The 24,706-nt window shown below is 50.0% G+C and overlaps 2 protein-coding genes across 2 annotated transcripts in view; both read right to left on the bottom strand.

Annotated features, from left to right (window-relative positions):
• Window positions 1–19,634, bottom strand: part of OC90 (otoconin 90) — a 33,380-nt gene extending 13,746 nt beyond the window's left edge. Inside the window, 10 exon segments of the mRNA XM_044246960.1 lie at window positions 1,388–1,438; window positions 2,657–2,698; window positions 2,855–2,983; window positions 4,789–4,901; window positions 7,939–8,113; window positions 10,141–10,197; window positions 11,505–11,570; window positions 16,436–16,529; window positions 17,002–17,124; window positions 19,548–19,634. Coding sequence (XP_044102895.1) covers window positions 1,388–1,438; window positions 2,657–2,698; window positions 2,855–2,983; window positions 4,789–4,901; window positions 7,939–8,113; window positions 10,141–10,197; window positions 11,505–11,570; window positions 16,436–16,529; window positions 17,002–17,124; window positions 19,548–19,634 — 937 coding nt within the window.
• Window positions 19,635–24,306: 4,672 nt separating this feature from the next.
• HHLA1 (HERV-H LTR-associating 1) overlaps window positions 24,307–24,706 on the bottom strand; it is a 33,710-nt gene continuing 33,310 nt past the window's right edge. The window contains exon 15 of the mRNA XM_044246959.1: window positions 24,307–24,350. Within this exon, the coding sequence (XP_044102894.1) occupies window positions 24,307–24,350 (44 nt within the window). The remainder of the gene's footprint in view (window positions 24,351–24,706) is intronic.

Below are 24,706 nucleotides of genomic sequence, written 5' to 3'. Positions count from 1 at the left end.
TGGCAATGATTTCCCAGGGTTGTGGGAGCAAGAAATGAGAGGACATAGTCTAAGCAAGTTGTCCAGGGTCCTGCATGTGACTCAAGACTGCATTGCTGTGTTTTAGGGTCATGCCAGCATTTCTGAAGAAGATGCTGCTGCAGAGTCTTCAAGTGTTCTCCCTCATTTAACCCCCTGCTGCCCATGAAGGACCCATCCCTTTCCAGGGGTTGATCCACCATGGACCCAGCCCTCGGGCCGTTTTTTGTAAATGAAGCTTCCATTGAACACAGGCACACCCACCCAGTTAGGGGTTGTCCTGGCTGTCATCCTGCTGTGATGGCAACTTGGGTCATTGTGACAGAGACTGTCCACAAAACCCAATATACTTACTTTCTGGCCCATTACAGAACAAAAATAATTGCCAATCCCTGCTGTCCAAAATGAAGAAACTGATGCTTTGAGAGGTTGACCCATGCTTCCAGAGTCCTACAGCTGAAAAATGGGAGAGGCAGGATTCCATCCCAAAGCTGCCTGAGTCCAAAACATAATCATTTCATTCCAACATGGTGAGAACAATCACGAGCCCTATTTTTCCTTCGTAATTGATGTTTGTGCCTGCATTGGGGCGGCCTCCTTTTCTGGAGGGGGTTTGTGGGCACTGCTAGGTCATGGGTGTGAGTGTGTGTGTGTTGGGGGACAGATTTGTCCTCAGTTTAGGACGGAAGTGGCCACTGTGAATCCTGCTGGGAATGGTTGCTGTGCGGGCAGGGCACATGGTGAAGATTTGGCTTGGAGTAGGTGCCATTTCTTTTTTTTTTTTTTTTTTTCTAGATATGGAGTCCAAGGCACAGGCTGTCCAGGAGTACTTGGGGATGCAATGCCCTTGGTCACAGAGGACAGCCAGGGAGGATCTGTACCATGAGCTCTGCTTCTGTTCTCAAAGCAGCAGCAGAGGAGAGAAATACACATACTTCTGGGGATCTCCTGGAGGCATAGGGTTGCCAGGCTTGGCAAATAAAAATACAGGATGGCTGGTTAAATTTAGATTTCACATGAACAACCAATCACCTTTTGGTATAAGTATATCCCATGCAACTTTTGGGACATACTTCTGCTAAGAAAGTGTTTGTTGTACATCTGGAAATCACCTTCAGATAGTTGAGGATGAATGTCTTGCTTCTGGCAATTCTCCTGAGGTAGGAGTAGGGGTATGGGAGGAAGCAGAGCATGTAGAGAAGAGATTTGGGGGTCAGAAGGAACTAAGGGTGGCTCTGGAATGATCTCGGGGCAGTTTCAATAAGAAGCCAGGCAGGGGGCGTTTTAGGGAAGCTAATTTCAGCCAGTAGGCTGATAGTACAATCAAAATGCGGGTGTTTGGGTTACACACCAGTCCCCTAGTGCTCACCTTCTCCTGAAAAGGCCTTTACACTGGTGTCTGTGAGCTCCACAGGAACCACTGAAAAAGAAAGCTCCCAAATCAGTGACTGATGGAGCACAGTGTCTCAACCAAGCACCACGAGTCCCAAAGGCTAGGCTGGAATGGCTGGACCAAGGGAGGAAAAGGGCCATGAGAGGTGCTGCCAGACCAGACTAGGGCTGCTGCTTTTTGGGATTCCTGCCCCTCATGCATCTGCCGGGTTGTGGGGTGTCCAGCAGGTCCCCAGGAGTGACTCCAGCCGGGTTCTGGCCAGGGAGGTGACACTAGCAGACCCAGGCTGTGGCAGTGAAAGGCCCGCAGACCCTGAGGGCTTGTGGCTGTGGAATAGGACATCCCTACTTGGCATGTCCTAAGGGAGGCAGACAGCGCAGAATAAAGAATACCGGACTCAGAAGACACATAGAGATAGGACACACTCACACACTCCTGCTCACACGCATACACACACCTATACCAGCACAGTCCTGTGCTCCTCCCCCCCACACACATGTCGGCTTCTTTCTCTTCCTGTCAGCTTCTTCCACACATGCTGCAGCACTGGGAAGGAGACCCCAGCTCCAAGGAAGGAGAAGTGCTCTGCCAACAGGCACGCAGAACTTTCCGTTGGGATTGAGAGATCGTTTGAACACTGGTGAACCGGGAATGACAGGCAGAAGAAGAACGCTCACATTTTCCATAAGATGCCTGTCTTAGAGTAGAAATGATCACTTATTTCAGTAGACAGATATTAAAAGCCCACCCTGTCTGGAAAGGAGGCACATAGAAAACAGCTTCTCCTTCAAGGAACCCCCACTGGGGTCCAGGCTGCTCTTTCTGCCACAGGTTCCAGAAGGCCGAGGAGGGAGACAGCTAGTCTGCTCCCAGGTGGCCTTGATGGCCAGTAGCTCCACCAGATGAGAGAGGACCTTCTCTGTCAGAGCACTAGACCTGGTCCTGTTCACACCGTACACCAGGGGCCTGACCATAGAGCAAGAGAGGAAGAATGGGGGTCTATCTCCTCATTGGATTAAATGCACACCTCTTCATGTAACAAAGAATAATGTTTGCATGAGGGCCATTTGCTGTTGGATGGGTGTTTGATGGAATTATCAGACTTAACGGCCTTCCCTTGGCCAGGGAAAGGCAGAGACATTGCCAGTGCTGTGGGTCATGCCGACAAGCCCTGCAGTGGTGTTTTCCTCTGTAGAGTGGCCCCACAATGGTGCAAGTAAAAGCAGCTTCCCTAGAAGACCTTACCTCTGGGCAGAGGTGTCATCAGCTCTTCCGTGCTGGTTGTCTCTGCAGAGAGACACATCGGAAAGCCTGTTTAGAGCAGCGGGTCTGGGGAGTGTCGGAAGGTGCCGGACTGAAGTAGCACCGTAGCTACGCCCCCCATAGCAGCCTCTGCCCCGGATCGTCAGCCCCACCGCTGATGCAGGGCCCAGTTCTTCTCACCTGGAGGCTGAGCCACACAGAAGGAAGTGTCCAGATGGTTCAGGGAAGAGTTGATCCGGGACTGAGCCAAGCATTCTATGGCAGCCTTGTTGCAGGCACACAGCAGGTGCTCACAAGCGTCCCCAGACTCTGTGCACAGGGCAAGGGCAGAGCAGAGCAGATTGGAAAATCTCATTTGGAATCCCAAGAGGTAATGCAAGCTCCCAAACTGACCCTGATCTGCCTGCTGAGGCCACACTCCTCCTGCAGGCGTCCTCCTGTTATCCAGCTTGGCTCCGTGAGCTTCGGTGCATAGACGCAGTCTGGGGGTGGTGCCCACTCCTTACGTCACACTCACACTCGACGCTTCAGGTCATCCTATGGGCTCTACTTTCCACCTCCACGCCACTACAGCTCGTGCCCAGGTTGTCAGTGCCCCCCCCACCCCCGCTGCTGTCCACTCTCATCGGGGAGCCAGAATGAGCCTTCCAAGACTCAGGGCAAACCATGTCCTTTTGGGGTTTCAAAACCCTCCAACGACTTTCTAATCAATGTAAAAGCTGCCGTCCCTGCTCTCTTTCCCACCTCCTCACCCCCTTTCTGACTGACTGTCCTGGTTCCCAAGCATTCTGGGCGCCGTGAGCCGAAGGGTGTACGTACCTCCCTACTAGCCACAGGCTTGCTTCTGCCTCACGCCTCAGTCTTTTCTTCCTGGGCATGTGCTCAGGGGGGCTCCCCGCCCAGCTCTCTCTCTACCTTTCCCCTGGCTTATTTCCCTCCACGGCTCTTGTCACTGTCTAACATACTCTAGCCCTTTGATATTTCCAGCATCTGGCAGCCGGGAGGAGGTTTCAGAAGGTCAGGATTTCCCCAATATCTAGACAATTGTCTTGCACGGTATGTGTCTGCTGGCTGGCTGGCTGGAGGGATGGGTAGGTGGTACTTTCACTGTATGTTCACCATATAGTGATCTATGCCCATGCCTCTCCTCACCTCTTTCCCGATGTACCATTATTCAGCAGGTCCTTGCTACCTGGACTTTGGGGTCAGTTGAACTGGGCTCAAACCCCGACTTTACCACTGAGCAGCTTACGTGCCTTTAGGCAAGTTATTTAATTTCTTTGAGTTTTCCTGTCCTTATCTGAAAACTGGGACTACTGACCCCATCTCATAAGATTGTTGGGATGATCGCACGTGCAGGGTATAAAGGCTATGGCATATGGTAGGTGTTCATAAATGTGGCTCTCCTAGAGCATCCTCAAGGTGCCACGTACCTCTTTCCTCTGTGCCTTTGTCTCTTCTAATTCTTCTGCTAGGATTGCCCAGAGACACAAAATAAAATCCCTCGAATCACATGGTGAGTAAGGTGGTGAGAGCTGGGACTTGCATCTATACATGTCTGATTCTTACAAAGAGCAGCAACCACAAACCTAATTCATCCATCCCTGCCTCTCTTCCACTCCCAACACTGACTTCTTCACATAGGCCAGTCCCTGTGTTAACTGTTTTACATTTAGCATTGTTTCCATTTAACAAGTGTAATGCAGTTTTACATTGAAGCATTGTATAATTTTTATGACAAATCTCTGAAGCAGGTTTTCTCCTACCCATGTAGAGGTTCCCACTTGTTGAGTAAGTGCTCCCGTATCACACAATATATCAGTAGAAAACCATCTGCCTCCCCAGGCTCCCAGGATTGCTGCAGTATAAAACTGTAAATCACATAACCTGTCCACCAACTATTCTTTCATTCCAAAAAGCATTTATTGTGCATCTACTCCATGCAAGGTACAGATGTCACAGATCCAGCCCTCATGGGGCTCAGAGTATAGGTGATGATGCCCTTAATGGCTGTGATGATGAGGGGGAACCCTGGGAGCCCTGGGTCTGGCCCAAGCCTGGGATTCCTGAGCTGTCGTTTCTCAGCCCGGTCCCAGGGACCTGGAGATGCTCACCACATGTGATCGTCTTGCTGATGCAGTTGACATCTGTGCTGAGCTTGTCAGGGTCTTGGAGACAGTCCATCTCAGCGGCCTCTTCATAGCACCTGCGGTGCTGGAAGCAGCAGCTGGGACAGGTAGGGGAGGTCAAAGTGAGAACAGGGGGAGGGTTAAGAGAGGGGAGTCTGTGATCGTTGTGTCTCTGGACGATTCCTGGCAGTGACCTGTTTCAAACAGCACTCTCGTGCACACACACACGCACACACACACACACTTCGACTTACATTACCTACACACCAGATGCTATTATCATTATGGGAATTTACACCCATGGAGACAGACAGAGACGCATAGGGCTCAGCTACTTGCTAAGGTCAAAGTCCATCACAGAGTGAGGCTGACACTGAAATGGGAGTCAGGAGGCTCTTGCAGGGCACACAGGAGGTCAGTGGAGACCAATGTAAAGAAGAACCAATATACAGGCTGGTGATGGCCTTGGGCAAGCTACTCAATTTCTCAAAATACCTAACTCGAGAATTTGGGGAGATTCAAGAAAACATCTATATAGATCCTGCCCTGAGGCAGGCACTCAATAAATGATAGCGACTATTGTTTGAATCTGGTTCAAGGTGGAAATGGCCAGTCTTCCAGGTTGTTGGAAATCTGCACCCCATCAACTGAACTGTGAAAAGTCATAGAAATTGGATGCGGCTCATCACTCTGCCAGTTTGGGGCCATCAGTACTTTCACCATTCAGACAGTGAATTACCGCTTCATTTCTTTGACTTCCAGGTTGACGAGGTTATTCTAATAATTAGAGAAAGTGGTAAGGGAGGACCTGAAAGGAAACATATTCCCAGAAATGGTCCTGGCACTCTGCTCCATTCAGGATCACCCTCTCTCTGAATGTCAACGAGCTGGGGCCAGGAGGCAGTTTGCTCGTGGAAAAATGCTGTTTTGATCCACAGGCAACTTATACCTTCTCTTGGAGATGTGGACATGGGAGAGATCTATTGCTTTGATTCCAAACCCATTATCCCTGAGCAATCAAGGATGTATCCCTTTTTATTCAATTAATTAATTAACTTGAAAAGCAATTGGAGATTGACTGTCTAGTCAGTCAATCAATTTGCTGAGTTCCTACTGTATGCCCCCATGCTATGGTCCATGATGTGGGTCCAAAGAAATAACATGGTGAAGAACCCCCCTTAGAGGACATTAGGTGGAACAGGAGACAGACCATGTGCATGCACTGGACAGGGAAGCACAGGTGTTGGGGGAGCATGGAGATTGCCCTTGTGCCTTGGGTGCAAGGCATTCAAAGAGGGCATCCTAATGGGGAAGTGCCAGGGCAGATAAAGCACTGTCCAATCTATTGCAAAGGACAATGGGCTGTCCTTTCCAGTTTTATGAGAGCACACCTTCCATCACGCTGGCTTTGGGCATAGGTATCACAACAGTGAGGCAGGGCCATGGATCCGAGTACAGGGAGATATGGGTTCAAATTCCTGCTTTCCTACTACTGCTCCTGCTGCTGCCACTAAGGCTGAAATTACTGTTATTACTACCATTCCTGTCACTACTGCAGCTCTGCTAGTACTGCTACAACTGCCATTAACACTGCGGCTGCTGTTGCTATTACTACCATCACTACTACTATTCCTATTAATACGACAGCCACTATGATAACTGTTACTGCTGTTATTGCTAGTATTACTTCTATAGCATTAATAATATTTCTACTATTGCTGCCAATACTGCTGCTGGTGTTATTATTACTGCAATTACCACTACAGTTAGTATTAATACGACTACACCTACTATGATAACTGTTACTGCTGCTATTGCTGCTGCTACTATTACTACTACTACTACTACTACGGTCCTACCATGACTACTACTATGACTGTTACTACCACTGTCACCACGACCTACTATAGCCCTCCTATTCCTGTTATTGTTGCTACCAATTGCTTAAACTCTCAGTAAGTGAACGCAGTAAGCCAGGCAGAGTCCCAGTCACTGTACTGTATACTTGGTCATTTAATCCTAAATAATAATTCTATGAAGATGGTTTTATTCCTCCATTTTACAGAGGAAGAAACTGGAACACGAAGAAATGATGTAACTTGCCCAGGGGTCACCCCATCTGTAAGGAGCAGACAGCCAGAGTTACAGGGTCGTAGGTAACACTGTAACACACAGATTCTACCCAATTTTTCCAACTGACCTTCCCACTGCCAGCATCTATTTTCCAGATCCTTGCTGACACTTGATGCTTCTCAGACTTTAAATTTTATTGCTAATCTGATGTGTGAAAGTGGATCTCTTGTGTTAATTTCCCCTCCCTTTGAATATTGAGGGCACACATCTTTACTGACCCCTTGTACCTTCTCTGTATTCCTTGTTAGAATACCTTTTTACAGTGGGGATAGTATTCTGCTTATATTAAGCACAATGTTCATATGTTATTGGTGCATGTTTGTGGAAAATTAAACAGAAACCTGCATGGTTGCTTTACCTCTGGTGACCAAGACTTTCTGAATAAAGAACAATTCTGTCATGTTTAAGAGTCACCAGGGAGCTTGTCTGAAATTCAGACTTCCAGGGTCTAGCTAGATGTAGTCTGAGTCGGTAGGTCTGGGATGTGTCCCTAGAATCTGCATTTTAAAGATTTTGTTTATTTATTTGCCAGAGAGAAAGGGAGAGTGAGACAAAGAGAGAGTGCAGCAGGGGAACCACAGGCAGAGGGAGAAGCAGGCTCCCTGCTGAGCAAGGACCCCCCCCCCCCAATCCCCATGCAGTATTTAATCTCAGGACCCTGGAATCATGACCTGAGTCAAAGGCAGATGCTTAACTGACTAAGCCACTTGGGCTTAGTCACTTGGATGCCACTTTTGCATCCCTGGAATCTGCATTTTTAGCAAACACCCAGGTGGTTCTGACCCTGGAGACCCCAACCTGGAGAAACCCTACACAGAAATTCTGCATATCAGACACATCCAGGATGTGAGAAGATCACAAAGTACATTGCACTTTGAAGCTGAGACCACCAGTCACCCTGCAGGTAAGGAGAATCAAGACATGTCCTGAAAGCTTTCCACACCTATGCTCTGCCCAGGTCCCAGCTGGGCCTCTGACAGCTCACCTGTGGGTGTGGCTCACCTGTCAGACTTGTCCACGGGCAGCCCCTCCATCTCAAACCTGCAGACACAGCCATAGTCCTCAAAGTCCCGGGGGCAGAGACCAGCCACACACTTGAGACCGCTCACGAACTGGAGCAGCGCAGGGAAGTTGGTGAAGACAGCCTGCAGCCAGGTGAAGTGGGAGCCCAGGCAGTCTGTGGGGAGAGGGCAGCGGGAGGGGACAGCCGTTGGGGACTGGGAACCAGGGGCGAGGAAGGAGCCCCTGTGTCTGGGACTTCCCACACCTCAGCAACCTACTAACCCCCTACTGTGTACTCACAGCCATTCTGGACAATTGAAGGGAGGCAGGTTTATAAACTGTGGTCCCTGTTGGCTGTCCCCCTAACAGTCATTTAATCATCCTCCCTTCCCCACAAAACTGAAAGGGACTCAGGGGAGGTGAGCCTCCTCCCTAAGTCCCTGTGGGTGTTTGACACATGCTCATTCTCAGCTGGTCACGTGAATTTCAGTTTCCATGACAGTGAGTGGCCTGTTACTGGGCATGTAACCCAGATCTGTGTCAACTTAAGGGGAAGTCTGATAGAGGCTTTTGGGAATTATTTCTTTCATAATAAAGAATAATGGCATGTAAAGAGAACCTTCTGAGCTACCCCTTTCTCCTTCCTTAAATATGGGTAAGGATACACTGGCTGGGACCGCAGCAGCCACTTTGCCACCCTGAGGCCCCGAGTCTAACGTTGAAAAGCTAGCAGGCTTAGTTATAGCAGTGAGGAAAGAATGAGCCCCCTGGGTCCCTGATACCTGCGTTGAATTACTGCACCAATCCTGGTGCTTTCAGCTTCTGTGAGATAATTAAATGTCTGTTATTTAAGTCCCTATGGGTCTGCGGAATGGATGCCAAACGATACAGTCCCAGCACTGGGGAACTATAAGCCCCTGCAGGCAGAGAAGGGATACAGACATTAGTAATTTGGAACCCCTACTGTGTGGCAGAAACGGAGATATGTGCTTAAAATAGCACAATGGTTAAGACTGTTAATGAGTCACGTTTTAGAAAACATTCACTTGTCCACCACCCCCTAAACTTCATGTTATCCTGCAAGGCAGGTGCTTTTTGGTCGCTTCTATTCCACAGATAAGGAAACTGAAGGTCAGTGATCTGCCGGAAGTATCAGCCAGTGGTAATGATTTGCCCTAAACAAGAAGAATGCTCTTGCAAAGAAAACTGACAAGAGAATGATTTCCTGTTTGCTTTTTTTTTTTTTTTTTTTACTTTAAGCTGCCTGCTCACCCTCCCCCTTCTAGGCCTTTCTGACCGGAGGACTGTTAGAGGACTGTTAAGTGCTAACGGGGTGACCCCACAGCTTTGATTCTAATGCCCGGGGTCACATGTGGGGGAACCTGGAGGGGTCAAGGACTGGTTTGCAAAGACTGTTTCACTCAGACTGTTCTAGTTTTTCCTACTCCATTCAAACTTCCTTTCCTGTGTTTTATTTCCACATAGCTTAATCAGAAAAATGAAGAAATTATTCTGTACTGAAGGAAAAAGTCACTCTCAGGTGTGTGTGTGTGTGTGTGTGCATGTATATGTGTGTTTATATAAATATGCATTTTCATTCAAAAACGTATGGGGCACCTGCATTTAGTGGCCTCTGGCCAGCACTGTCTAATCCAGTAACAGCTCGGCACCCCTTGCTCCTGTCAATCCTGTGACAGTCTTACTTGGGGGTCACTTCTGGAAAGCCATGATGGGACCCATCATGGTGCCTGGCAATCGCTGGCCACATGATCGATACATAATTGAGAAATGGAATACTTGACACTCTTTGGCATTCTTAGGCTTTATGTATGTCTATTTTATCATGTATATTAGTAGTTGGGCAGAAAAAATCCAACAACTTTGGTGGAAGGGACTAAGAGGGTCTGGAAGGTCTGGGCACAGAGGGGAGCTACCCCCTTATGACCTCTGCTGTGCAACAGGGGTACCTTTCCCTTCCCAGTCAGGTTGTGGTGTGGTCGGGACCAAGGAAGTCAGGACTATGAAGGTGCTTGGCAGGTGGGTGACTCACCCTGCAATAAAAGACACCACTCCTCTCGTCAGACCTGGATCCCACAGCTCAGAGTTTGCTGGGTCCAAGGCCCTAGCAGTTTGCTTAGATTTCCCATGCTCACCCCATGCCCTGACACCGGGTAGATAGAAGCACTTTAGTATTTAACTTACCAAAAATGGCAGCCACACTTTCCACATTTTTAAATACCCCAGGGAAGGATGTGATATCTAAGTGGAAGGTAGAGAAAACAAATCAGAGAAATGTGGTTTCTCCCCTATCCCCCTGCCCTGATTCCTTGCTCTGCCCCACCCGTGTGAAGAGTATCCTTTCTCTAAGGATAGATTTGACCTTGGACTAACTTTCTAGTAACACAGGTTACCATGGAGACCTGAGAAGATGAGCTGGGGACTGTGTTACCAGGCAACATTGCTCAGTGCTACAAAGGACCCCGGATGGTAAGGTGTCTCTGGCCTTGGCAGGGACCATGGGCGAACTATAAACACCTGGCGGGAAGTCATCGTCTGGGGCTCCCTTAGTGTGAAAACTCTTGCAAATGAAGCATGTCTTTTCTGGGCATCCCAGAAGTCATGCCTATGAAACTGTTACTAGATATACTAGTTCCAATAGAGACAAGCTTCTAGGCCAGGGCGTGTCCTGTGGCTGCCGCATGGGAGCCCCATTCCCTTATCCCGGAGCTGCCATCTGGGGGCAGGGAGATCTGTGGATCACCCCCAAGGGCACTTTTATTGAAAAGGAATGACGGGCATGGCCTGATGGCCCCTGAGGCTTCCTGGCCTTGATCCTTCCAAGTGCCAAGTGTGACCTGTGAGTCTTAACATCTACTAGAAGTTCTCTTTGGCCTGGGCGTTACACTTCCCATGGGGCCGATGGCATTTTGAGAGAGGTCAGAGGGTCATTTGAGTCTGGGTGAGACTGATCACTTTGCTTGCATGAGTTCATGCACAAAGAACTTGGTTGACTCAGCCTGTCTCTCTGCAAGGTGGGAAATGAACCCTAAATTCAGGGCTAACACGACCCGCAGGTTCACTATGTATCATGGTCTTTAGCAGTACCCAGCTAGGAACCCACCTGAGAAATCTTTATAGTCTATCACCAGGAAAACCTACCCTTCCCAAATTATGGTTCCTCCTTTCTTATCAGTAGAGCCCAGGAGTTTATTGTCTTTCTCTTTTCGTCTTGCCTTCTAGGAGGCTCACAGCTCAATCTGAAGCTGAAATACTGTGACGATCTAAGCCTCACAACCAGCCCATTTACTTCCATCCCCTGTTCCCCTTTCAGCTGACCTTCGTGTTTTGATGGAAGTTGTAATACTTTGTCTCAGAGGACAGAGCAGGGATGGGTAGACACAGGGGGGACAGTGGAGGGGGAGGCTTTGGAGTTTTATTTGAATGCCTTTGTCTACAAGAGCCCCAGCAGTGAGTGCTGTATTTAGAAGGGGTTGTTCTCCCTGCCAGTATCCTAGACAAGTTTCTACCCCATGAGGTCGCCGAAGAAACGTTCAAAGAATCCTTACTGATATTTTTTGAGAGTCCCGGAGGCAGCTCCCCTGGAAGGTGTGGGGTATCCAAAGGGTGGGCCCCTGTGATCAAGAAGGAAAAAAGGGTTAGCAGGAGCTCTGCTACTTGGGGCAGTCAGGAGGCGAGGGCATGCAAGGACATTCAGTTCTATATATATATTTCTAGGACCTGTTGTGTGCTGGGTCTCTGATGAAAATAAGGTGGCCTCAGTATTTCAAATGGGTTGGCCTTAAGAGTAGCCTTCTGGTGGAGGATGGAAAAGTTTGGGGACTCCTCTTGAAGCTGTTGTTGCATAGGAAGCACACCAATTTAATTTAGATCACGTTTGATTGGAATGTCTTGAAAGAATGGTGCGGGCAAGGAGAGGCCGCCCGCCCGCCCCCCGGGAGCTTATCCTCGAGGACAGGGCTTTCTCACACTTCCACATTTCTCACACTATCAGCATGCAAAATGATCAATTCTGTTGGGGGTCCACAAATGCTGAGACGCAGCCCCCTATCCTGTATTTTTCCACAGTGGAGGCATGGGGAGAGGATGCAGGTTTTGAATTGCGTGAGCTATTCAGACAGGGGGCCAGTGGGACTTGACCTTTTCCCAGACTTGGTCACTGGGCTGGACTGTGTTGCCAGGGGCCTTGAATGCTCAGTAGGAAGCAGGGGGTCTGCAGGAATCCGAGGGGCTGGAGCGATGGTGCGATGGTAGATGAACCTGAGCCTGCAACATCTGACCACATGGGGGCGCCTGCAGGGCTCGGTGGGTGGAGCGTCTGCCTTCCGCTCAGGTCATGGTCCCAGGGTCCTGGGATCCAGACCTTTGTAGAGCTCCCTGCTCACTAGGGAGTCGGCTTCTCCCTCTCCCTCTGCCCCTCCCCCTGCTCATGTGTGCCCGCGCTCTCTCTCTCTCAATCACTCTCTCAAACAAATAAAATCTTTTTTAAAAAAAATCTGACATCATGAATTAAAGAAGCATCTAAGAATGGATTAAGTAGCCTTGACAGGCGTGCCGCGAACACGTGAATGTTACCCTAGTTTATTCATCATTGTTATGACTATTATACCAACTTCCTCCACTCACTGCCTCCTTCCCCTCCACACTAACAAGTGGTTTGCACTGTCCGGACCTCACTTCCTCACCCACCTCCTCCTCATCACCATGGACTTATCTTGGGGACACAGACGACTTCAGCAGGTGCTTGTCTGCAGGAGAGCACTCTTCCAACCTACAAACCCTGTGGGCTTGCCCTGGGTCCAGGCAGCCCCCAGGACCTCTGCTGCTGGCCCTCCTAGGCCAGGTTGGAGGGGGAGGCAGCGCCCTTCTGGACACCGCACCCCGGTCCTTCCTCATGACAACGTCCACCCAGCACCGGCTTCCCTCCCAGTGGGATGTGCTCGGTGGCTGTGGCCAGGAGCAGCCTCTCTGGTGGTCCGGATTTCTCACCATTCAACACGGAGGGATGGTCCCACTGGGCATTCCCTCCAGCCCAAGAGCCCTGGGCTGCACAGGGAAGTGCCCTGCTGATGCTCAGAAGTTGGGGGACCCAGGACTTCCTTCAGCTCCAGGTAAGCCCCATCACAGAGTCCCCGTAATTGCACCGGCCTCAGGAATGATTTAATTAGCATATCAGCCAACAGTTAAGAATATCCACTATCCACTTAAGCAGCAACTGTGAAATATTACTGGTCCTTGGTGATTACTTCTCTGATATCTCCTTGGCATCCTGGCAGGTAGAGGTGGTCTGATCACTGCGAAGCAGCTAACAAGGATGTGTGTTCCCTACCCCCACCCATAGTACTTTCAGGGTGTTGACACCCACACATTTCATTAGCAATGAAAGTAGTGCCCTGGATTTGAAATGACTGATCCCAGAGGACTGAGTTGGCTCCAGAGGGGTGGCAGTGGGGGTGGGTGAGAATTCTGTGGGGATGGGAGAGTTCTGGCTTTGCAGGAGTGCTGCGCTAGGGAAGGGAGCTAGCATTTGTCCTGTTCCAGGCTCAGTTTTGCAGACAGCCCCTCAAACCCAGTGCTGTGCCCAGTGCTGTGGGGCACATTCTGCTGTTGCAGTAAAGCCAAGACCCTTGGAGGAAGATCTAGCTTCTTCTGCCCCAGCACCTAAGGCTACCCTCCACTTGCCCTGCCTAGCTCTGCCAAACCATTTCCCTCTTTGAACCTCATGCTTCTAAGATGATTATCATTTTTCAGACACTAAACTACTTCTTGCCAACCTGGCTTGGCTTGTGCCATGTCCTGAGCCTGGGGGACCTGCTCCCTTTTGCGTTACTGACTTATGTTTTTGGATACCATGCAAAATTCAAGAAGCTCTACTGGAACCCCAACACAGGCTGGGGTAAGGAGACCTTCCATGGCTTCCGTAACGCACAGGCATCCTTCTCTCAATGCACTTATGACCCCATGTTGGAATGATCTATTTATGTGACCGTTTCCCCCACTACATTAGGAACGTATTGAGGCTCAGCCCACTGACACACTAAAGCACACTTCAGTAGATAGCTATTTAATGAGAGCTTTAATGAGCACACAGTGATTGAACCATGCCATCAGTGGTCAATTTATCAGCCAATGAGTGATGGCCCATAAGAATCAGAGTCCCAGCCTTGTAAAGTTTAAGCGAAATTAAGAGATGTCCTCTTGAGGTTGTGGAAAGATAAGATGTATTGGTGGTTATGAGTGGTATTTCATAGTGTGAAGTGTTCTACCCAGAAGGTCAACCAGAGATACACAAAACCTACCTTTACCCAGCCCCTATTCCCACAGATTCTGGAAGATCGACATGTAGAGAACCATGGGGAGTGAGAACAAATTTTGCTGTGTGATGTGGGCTGGTGCAGAGCTCTCCGATGAAGGAAGCATGTGCTATAGGTAGAAGGGGATTCCCCTCTCCTAACACAGGCCCGACCACCATCCCACTGGGCAATACCTGCCTCTTGAAGTCATGAGCCAGCTCTCAGTGAAGACAGGAAGGAGGGCAGCCTGGGTGTGTATGAGGAGGCAGACATAGAGGTCGCTCCCACTCCTACCACAGGGACAAAGAAACACCCCAGGGAGAGGCCTGGTAGGGCACAGAGACGCTCCACATTGTCAACACACCCAAAACCTTGCCTTGAAAGAGGAATCAGATAGCCCTGGGGCACAGCGGCAAGAAGGTGTCCAGCAGAACCCCAGATCTGTAGGTGGGGGGTTCTGAAGCCTCAGACAGGGTTTGCACTGGCTCTCAGCCAATGTCTCAGCAGGTAATCCTCAGTGGACCTCTTCCTGGGATACAAGGGACTCTTCTGATGGATTCCTGCCTGATGTCCTTGTCAAGGGCTCCTCAGACCCAACAGAGAGCACGGATGCCCCGCCTTCGCTGGCACAGCATCTGATCTCTCCCCCTTCCTAATCTCATTGCCTCAGAAACAGCCCAGCATTTGTTGGGTGGGCAGTGTTTTCTCTGTGGGGGTCGCACACTCAGACCTGCGAAGTTGGGGCTGCAGGCATGGCACATTTAAATCCACATGGACATGCGTATGTTTGCACCTAAACTTTCTAGGCTATAATTTTTGGACTCTCGCTGCTTGTGTCTGAGAATAAAACCTACCAGGACAGATGCATAAATGCTTGTGACCATTTATAATAACAGGAGACCATTGCCTCAATCTTATAGAGAAATAAAGCACTTACAGATATGTGTAAAAGGTGTCTGGTGGGTGTTGAAGGGGTAATTTTGATCAAAAGGAAATTTATTGTTTTGGAAGAGGAAAAGTCAGTTATAAAAGAGAGTAAGTTTGAAAAATTAGAAGAATGGGCTTTGGGGGGTGAGAGTCAAGACCACAGTAGGAATTTGATTGGGCCCTGGAACATCAGTGCCGGTGGCACCATCCCTGAGAACCTACATCATGACAAAATGGTTTTAATAAGGGAAAAAAGTCATCCTTGAAGAAACTCAATAATCAACAGAAAGCCAGCACCTTCTGGAAGTGGCTGTCCACCTGTCCAGCGGGGACGGTGTTTGGGTGCAGCACTGGGACCTGAAGGAAAGACTTGCCATCTTCTGAGAAGTGCTGTCATTTCTGCTCACAAGATTCTGGGGAACATGGAAACCTCTGCAAATCCACTAACTTGGGTCATCGTCCCAATACACTGTCAACAGTATTGGTGGATTCACTGTGGCTCACTCTCACTATTGAGCTTAGAAGGGAACTGCAGAGAGGGAGGCTCAGGGTGTTGCTTCTGAGATGACCCAAACAGGAGGAGGGAAAGAGAAAATGTCAGGATAAAGGAGTGATATCAGTCACAATGGAGCCTGAGCAGCTGTAGGAAGGAAAGAAGTGAGTTGGGGTGTTTGAGACTTTTTTTGTGGGCACCAATGCGCCCCCAGAAAAGAAAATAAGGAGCCAGAAGTCTCAGATTTGTAGACACAACTCCATGCAAACTTGAAATGACTACCCTGGCTGCCAAGGAGCTTGCTTAGGTGTCCTCAGGCTTTGGTGGGGCGGGGACCCTACAATGTGGGGCAGAAGTGTTTGCCTCTCCAACAGACACACCAACATAGGGGAAAGGGAGCAGCTGCATGTCAAGAAGGCTGACACCCTCACTCCGAGGAAACCAGCAAACGCAGAACAGTGGCAAAGAGAAGAGGGGATGCACTATCGGGGAGAGGAATGGCTGCCAACTGGCCGCCCAGCGGTGCCTCCAGCTCCCGTTGGATCTCCACCTCATTGTCCACCCCACGCTTCATGCCCTGGATAGGGTGCTCAAAGCATCAGCTGAACTAAACCCGTAGCTTACCATTACTGTTTGATTTCCATCACTCCTAGGCAAGGGGATAAAAGTAGTAATAAGCAAATCAGATGACATTTGACAATCCTCCCCACTGTTCATATTAATTATAGACCAAACCGGAAATTTCGTATAAAATGCCATTACTCACCACCATGCAGGGCTGTCAGCATACTTAGGAGGAGAAGCACAAACATAGCGGGAGGGCAAAGGCTGGGAGCCAAGGCATCGACTGGATTGGCCTCCTGGGAGAGAAGTCAGCGGAATACGATGAGGATGTTTTCAGAGATTCGGGAAATAAGAACCACCAGGAGCTCTGTGTCCCGCCGTGTGGTGCAGAAACAGGAAGAAGCCCTGAAAGGGTTTCTGTCCCAGATTTACCGCTCACCGGCGGTAACCAACGACATTCAGGAGATCACATTCTTTCTCTGAGATTCAGTCCATCCATTTGTAAGGGGGAAACTTAACCAGGCACCCCATGAGGACACAGATCTGGTCTCATTTTGTTATTCATTTTCCCGGTGGTCATTTACTGTATGTCAGGCACATTGCAAGGATCCGGGAATGCAAAGAGAGGGAGAAAATACTCCTTATCTGGGAGTTGTTCACAGACTAATGGGGAAGGGAGGCAGTTTCACCAGTGCTATAGTTTGGCCTGTAGACCGAACTGTACAAAACCCCACACACTGGGCCATCAGCGGCTTTCAGAATACATACCTTTAGCAGTTAGACTTGGAGCCTTCCTGCCATCATTTGACCTAGGAATAAATTTGGCGACCGCATGGTGGCGCCGCCTGCTAGCAAACAGTGTTTCCGCCGGGCTCCACCTTCCTTCCCTTCCTGACGTTTTGGAGCAGTTGGAATACTTGGTTGCAGTCCCAGGGTTCAAGAGGTAATTCTTCCAGGGCAGAGTGTGGGGCAAGGGGCAGGGTTCAAGGACCTACCACCTTTCAATCGTCACTGCCCAGCGATCTGAGCAGCTCAGCAAATATTTAACTTCGGAAGGCGCTTCATGCACTCAAGTAGGCCAACCATGTATTTAATAGGGAAGGAAAAACACTAAAGACCACAGAGACCTTAGAATAATCTTAGCTCCCCGGGGAATATAACTCCATAAAGACTGTCATATGGGTGGTTGACTTGTGCATATTCTACTGTAAAGGAGGTTTTTAGAACAAAGTGTGAATGATAATACAGTATGATCACGCTACCCTGGTTGGAACACCTGGCTGGAACACCTGGCTGCTGAATAGGGTTGTGTATGTTGTGCGCTGTGCAAAGGCGTTGCACTGAGGGGCCCATATGGGTTGAAATGCAACCAGTGCTCAACTCCCAAGCTTGCCCTCTGCAGGGCTGCATCAACCTGGAGGAAGGAGCACTTTCTGCAGTTTGTTCTTCCAGAGGCAAAGGCTGCCGTGTGTTCTGGTGCCCCAGCAGATGTCCCCAGGGTCATGGTGGGCCACTGTAACTTGTGGGCAGGGATTGATATTGGGGAAGGTGTCCCAGAGGAGAAGACATCTGTAGCTTGTAGAATCATGGCCGTGTGAACCTTCCCCAGGGCCTAGCCCAGCCTCTGGTGGCCATAAAGTAAATGTTTGTTGAACGAGGGCAGAACGTGAGTTCTCGGGGATTTGGGCTCGGCTCAGTCATCTCCTTGTACTCTGGCTGCCATCGGATGGGTGTGCTGCTCTGCTTTAACTTTTGGTAGCCACATAAATTCCTAAGCAGTTAACGTTAATGGCTGGACGGGCTCTCTGATTCTTCTGCAGAGATTTGGATCTGAATGACTGGTGACCAAGGCCACGAAACCAGACTGAAAATGCAGGGCGAGCTCTGGGATGTCTCCAGGTGCCGAGTGGCTGCCGTGGCAACCCCCTGGGTCAGTGGCTGAAGGCATTCCTGCAGGTCACACCCACTGAAGTCAGACCCGGGTCACCACCCTCCTACACTCACTAAGTCCGATTTGCTCTTGTCGCCAGCATACCAGGGGAGAATGCTAGGATGCCTGACCTCTGAGAAGGCGCTGGGCCACTGTGCTCAAACTCATTTAACAGGTGAGTCCACTGAGCCTCAGAGACTGGCCATTTATGGTTCGAGTGTCCCACTTCCCAAATGTCCAGAGCTCATTATGAGAACAGTACCGCTTCCGAGGCCACTGTGGGGACAGAACGAGCTCCTCCACCCAGGGCACTGGAGACAGTGCGTGACGGGGAGAAGTGGCTCAGAAACACTCATAACTACAGCCATTGCGCTCGGCCCACAGTAAAGGCTCCAGAAACAGCAGCTGTTGCAATAAAGGCCCCCGTTCCCCGTTTGAGTGGAAGCCCCTGTCTGATGAAATGAAGGAGGGTGGTCAGTTTTGTGCAGTGGATGCTGTTCCTTGGCTCCTGCAACACTCCCTTCAGGCAGGCAGCCCCCCAGGTTGTCCTGACGGGCCCAGAAGACAGGCTGAGGGTGACGCTCGTGGGAACTGCAAATATGTTGATTGGATTTTCAAGTGTGTATTTATTAGAAGACAAATGAGCAAAAGTGACCTTATTACAGACGAAATCATGACTCAGCTCTGATGTATTCTCTTAAAGCAAGCTCCGGGGGGTGGGCAGGGAGGAGGACGGGGTCACTGCTGAACGGGGACAGAGGTTCGGCTGGGAAATGAGAAGGTTCCGGAGATGGATGATGATCAAGGTGACAACACATGAACGCACGTAACGCTACAGAACCACACACTTCAAAATCGTCCAGATGTTAAATTTTGTAGTATGTATATTTTACCACACTTAAAAGCAAAGTGAGTTATATACTCCAGGACATTGTTCCTTTAAACACTGCCTTACATTTATGGAGTCATTCTTTTTGTCAGGTGAGTCACCAAGCTTATGCCTTGGACTGGTTCGCCAGGACTCTTCCTGGCACACGTCTCACTCTCCGCGTGGGGGACCGAGACCCGGAGAGGTCCAGGAAGGCCACGGCAGCCCCAAGCACAGTGTTCAAACCGAGCCTCTGGTTCAACGTAAGTCTCCGAGTCACGTATGGTGCCCACCAGAAACCGCTACCCGGAGCGTTAAACCCCCAACAAGCAGCCTAGGCATCATTCACTGTACAGCTGTCATGATTTTAGGTAATGGTTGCTCAGGAGGCCCCTCAGAGTGGCTGGCCACCGGCCAGGTGTGGTGTGACGCTGCAGTTGACAGTCCCTAGCTGAGAAACAAGAGAGGGAGATCTGGGTGACAGCCAGAGGTGACAGCACAGGATCAGCACCGCACACTGGCGAGCGAGACCCAAATCTGGGACATGCACACCACGGTCTCCAGGTGGGAGGCAGCGGGCCCCTGCTGAAGTCCAGCAGCCATCTATTGGCCAAGCCAGGTGCCCTTGGGTGTGGAGCTGTGTCCACCTAGAGGAAGGACCACCTCTTCTTACTTTACCCAAGGAGGCCTCTGGGGCTGAGAGTGAACCTGACTGTCCTTGTGGGAATGAGGGCTGCCTGCACCTTGCCTTGGTCTGCAGGCACTATCTGGGGTCCTGGCTTGTCCAACTGTCTCCTGATACACGACTCATGCATCCTGATGCAGTGTGGGAAGCGTCTAAGAGCAAAGGTTTTCTAGCAGACAGGCCAGGGGTGAGGATGGGGGGAAGGCTCTGGCTTTTACATACTGAGTGCCTTGAGCCAGGTACCAAAGCTGCTTCGAACTCGTTTTTCTGGGCAGCAAAATGCCCAGATGGTGGTTCTTCAACATGGTGTCATGAGGGTTAAAGGGGGCACCGTGCCTGCTGCGTACTAAGCTCAGGCAGACTGTCCTATAACTGATGATTACCATATTTTCACACTAGGCGCCCTAGAGAAAGACAGCGGCTCACACAGAATTGCAGGGCCCTCACTGATGTGATGTAGTGGATTTTTTCCCCGGTACATCGAGCAGGTGATGTCCCTCTGGCATCACATCTCCTCATTCGTATAAGGGCAGAGTGCATTTGGTTTCTAGCTCCATCCTGGACGAGTTAGCATCCAGGTCTCAGGCATCCCGAGAGCACACCCTCCCTCCCTCTCTTCTGCCACCAGTAGCTTCCTTCCCTCATCCCTCCATCCTTCCCTCCTTTTCTCTCTCCCTCCTTCCCTCCCTCCTGCCCTCTTTGGCTCCCTACCCATCAGGAGAAAGGGGGTGCCTACCGTGAAGGCCCACTCAGAAGCAGGTGGATGAACGATGCTCAGCTTTGAACAAGATGGTGACTGCGTCCTTTATACCCCAAGGGAAGACCCTTAGTCATGTGATCCCCCTCCCCCTTCTCACATGGAGAGGATGGCCTTTTGTGCAGATTGGCAGGTGGGAGGCCTCTGATGGGGAGGAGGACATCCTAATGCTATGGCTTGGAGCAGGTGAGCCTCCCTATTAAGAGGCCCAACTTGCTCCTCAGAGGAGACCCAGGCTCTAATCAGAGAACAATGGCTCCCCTGTTCCCCATCCCCCACCTCATCTCAAAGACCTGGAGGCCCAGGGATTGTGTCTCGGGGTCATCAGGGGAACTCGGGGGGATGAAAGACTGATGAAAGTCGATGAAAGTCGCATGGGCTCTCCCACAAGGAGAAGGGCTGGCTTTGTTTGCTCTCGTTAATTCTTCCCCAAGAGGATCTCTGGGGTGTCCTTCTTATATGTTCCTGACCTCAGGCCTGGGAATTCGATGCATCTTTCTTTCAGGGGTTTCCTACTCCAGCTGTGGGGCGGGGTGAGATGGGGCTTTATAATCAGACCTGCGAGGGTCAGGTGCTAGCCCTGCCCACTCATTAGCATGGGATGCTGACCTGTTGCTGCTCGGGCTTGGCTCACGTGTGCATTTCATGCGGATGACCCCAGTGGGACTGTGCAAACAAGACAAGCCAGCGGGTGGAGGGGCTTGTGATCCTAGATCCTCCAGAATTTCAGGTTTCCTTTCCAGATCTTAAGAAGGAGAGCAAACATCTACTGAGCGTTGTTAGGTGCCACATGAGTTTTTATGGGATTGTGTCCCTCTCGTCCCTACAGCTACACCCACCACAGCTGATCTGCTAATCCTACACTCACAGCGGTCAGGACAGCTGGTGCCGAGGTAGGGGGGTTTGTCCGAGCTCACCATGATGGGATCATTTGTGGCTGACAGGGTCGCCTGGCTGCGAGCACTCCGGATGGTTCACCTCCCACCCACCTGCGGGAACACAGGGACTCATCTGACCATTAAATCTGGGGGACCTGAGGCTTTACAGAATCCACCAGAAGGCTTCTGCAAATAATTAGTTGCCCTTGTGCATGGAAGCTTTTGTTTACAGGTCATTAGTTATTGTTCAGTGTCTTATGAGCATGGAAGATGAGCTAAGGTACGCCGCCCCAGTCTTCACCCACCAGCACAGGAGACCCCTCATCCCTAAACTGATAGGTCAACAGGCTAGATGGCTTGGTGCCAAAATTCCTGCCTCCCCTTCCTCCCTCCCATCTCCTTCCTACACATTTCCTTTGCTTCTGCCCCTTTGGTTTGCATTTTGGGCATGAATGAAACAGACAGGAATGCACCTGTGCCTTTGCCTACTGTTTGGTGATGTTACACGTGTAAATGCAGTCTCCTCCACCAGCAGGCACGCAGTAACTGCCCCATCATTTTTACCTCCTCAGGGAACCCCTGATGGCCGCATATGTACAAATCGCGAAGAACTCTAGTGTGGCAGTACCCCCTGAGGCTTCATCATTACCCTAAGCATACTCCAAATCGGGACTTATTAAGCTTAGGAGGGGTCAAACCTCCCTTTGACCTCCAGCAGACTGTGAACTCCAGGCTCTGGTCACTTTGCTCTTGGGTCCTGTTTTCGTCCTGCTGCTACTGCTGTTATGACAGATGGTATGACCCTAGAAAACTGGTCTTGTGTGGACCTCTGAACCTTTGTCTTTGCGGCAAGGTCAGACCCCTCCATGGGCCTCCAGGGTCCTCTGGACGTGGCCTTTTCAAAGTTAGCCATGCTCAGCCATTATCCCTAAGGCTTTCCCCACAAGTGACTAGCCAGGATGTTGGGACCAAGTGAATTGTCCCCCTTCCCTGATGATAAACTACTCTTTGAGGGATGTCTGGGATCTTTTCTTGCCGAAGATCCTTCATTAATATCAACATTATCCATTAGAGAAGGTCCAGTTAGATTAACCCATACTTGATGAATGGTGCTGTTTTCTTGATTCCTATCCATATATGGGTCTCTTTGTCCTAGTGGATTTACTGGGTCCCGCTCAGCTTTGCAGACTAGAGGGCCTTCTGCAGGCCCCAAGAATCATGACAATAGGCATTCCTGAGCTTGACATTTGCATGACTTTGAGGGTCTCTGGAGTATTCTGGAGATTAAAAATAAATCTGTGTGTGATAAGAGAGGGAAGTGTCTAGTGGCTTCTCTCTCCAAAGTTCAAGGTCTACCTTTCCAAGAGTTTTGTTGTTCACAGGGAGTCAGACCAAGGGCGCTCAAGTGTCTTCCAATGGGGGAAAATTGGTTCAACTTGGACTGTAAACGGAAAGTGAATTTTCTCTCCCGGGGCAGGCATATATCACAAAGGTGGAAAACTGATGGCCGGGCAGCCTACTAGTGTGAGAAAGTGGAGCCAGACCTCCAGACACAGCAGTGAAGAACTGGGGGTCTGCCGACAGCCATGGAAAAAGCAAGCCTGCTCAGGAATGCTCTGCAGGAAGACTTGGCATTCACAGGGGTTTTGGAGCAGCTGGAGACTTGGATGAGGTTAGAAGGGACCTGAATTGACTAAAGGGGACACCTTCCCCTACGGATGTGCAGGCAAGTGTTGACTCAACAGGACTCAGGTGTTTGGGCCCTACATCTGCCAAAGAATAGTCTTGTCCTTGAACAGCTCCTGGGGGCTAACCTCTGAACCCTTGGAGTCTCCTGCCCTATAAGCGTGTCTGTCCAGCTGGAGCTTTGGGCCATGCCAGACTTAGACTCTAAGTTAAAAATGTGATTTATAGTGGGGGCTTGGGTCACGCCATGTCGCTGTGACCTCTGGAGTCCTCTGGAGAACTCTCCTTTGGAGAGCCTGGAGACTGAGTAACTGAAGTCAGCTATGTGGGCACTTTATGCCTACAGGCCAATCCCCAGTTAAAACTGTGGACTCCATGACTTGAGTGAACCTTTCTGGTTGACAATACTTCATATGTATTGTCATGTGTCATTGCTGGAAGAACTCAGTGCTGCCCCTGTAGCCTCACTAGAGAGGAAGCCGGAAGCTGGTGCCCAGGTGCTCCCGGGCCCTGCCCTCTGCCCGTTTTACCTTTACCAATTTAATCTCTGTCCCTTTGCTGTAATAAGCAGTAAATGTGAGTGTGACAGCTATTTGGAGTTCCACAAGTCCTATTAGAGAATCACTGAGCTAGAGCATGCTCTCAGAGACCCTCCCCATACAGTGGGATCTACAGATAAGGATTCAAGCCAAGATATCAACAACAAAAAACCCACAACTTCCTACACTTCTTATGAGGAAAGGTTCTCATCACCTCCTACTCAGAGGGCTTGGGACATTATCTGGGTCCTAGAATCAGCAAGTCTGAATAGTTGTACAAAACTGAGTGTGAGTCAATGGTATATAGAAATCATATGTGAATCTCTCCATAGTATGAGTTCACTTTTCCTTATTTATCTTGCTGTCTTCCTAAAATCCCAAGTTTAAGTCACTTTGGGTACTGAGTCAGAGTCCCGGAGCCTGGACCAGTTTGCTCCTGCTAGTGCGACACCTCTCGCCCCATCTCTCCAGTCTCAGGATGACTGCAAGCGTCCTGGGCGTTCCCTAAACACGGATTGAGGTCTCATTGCAGCCTCGGATACTTGGTCTTCTACCTTCCCAGGATTCGCAGGAGAGAAAGAAATGCGAGTTCCATAAAGAACCTCTTTGGGTTGATTGATGATCTGGCTGGAGTCTGGTGAATTCTGCAAAAACAGTCAATTTGGGCCAGGGACCAGGGTGAAGAGCCCTTGTCCAGTGTATCATCAGGTCCCATCGCTTTCTCAAGGTCTCACACTGACTGACAGATATTCTGGAGGCATTTTTGTTTTAACGCTGGAAGGAAAAAAGAAGAGGAAATTCAAGGTAGTGAGAAAGAAGTAAATGCTACAGGGGCATAAAGTCAGGTCACATCAGCCATGGGCCAGGCTCCTCTGGAAGGCAAGGGTGGGGCAGGCAGGGCAGTGGGGTGGGCAGGGACTCAGGAGTCCGTGTCCGAGAGGGGGAAGGATGTGGGCAAGACCTTCCCTCATTAGCAGCCAAGTTGAGAGGAGAACATCATTCAGCTCTGCATTCGCTGCCCAGTGATGGTTTCCCGATATCCAATATCCCGATATCTACCTGATCTCTCCAGTTTGCAGAAAGCTAATCTAACCCCATTAATATGTTTTTCAGTAGATGTAATATGTTGT

Source organism: Neovison vison, chromosome 4 (genome assembly GCF_020171115.1).
Source record: "Neovison vison isolate M4711 chromosome 4, ASM_NN_V1, whole genome shotgun sequence".
NCBI classification, from domain to species: Eukaryota; Metazoa; Chordata; class Mammalia; order Carnivora; family Mustelidae; genus Neogale; species Neogale vison.
The sequence above is the reverse complement of the archived record's forward strand: the minus strand, read 5'-3'. Positions and strand labels throughout refer to the sequence as shown.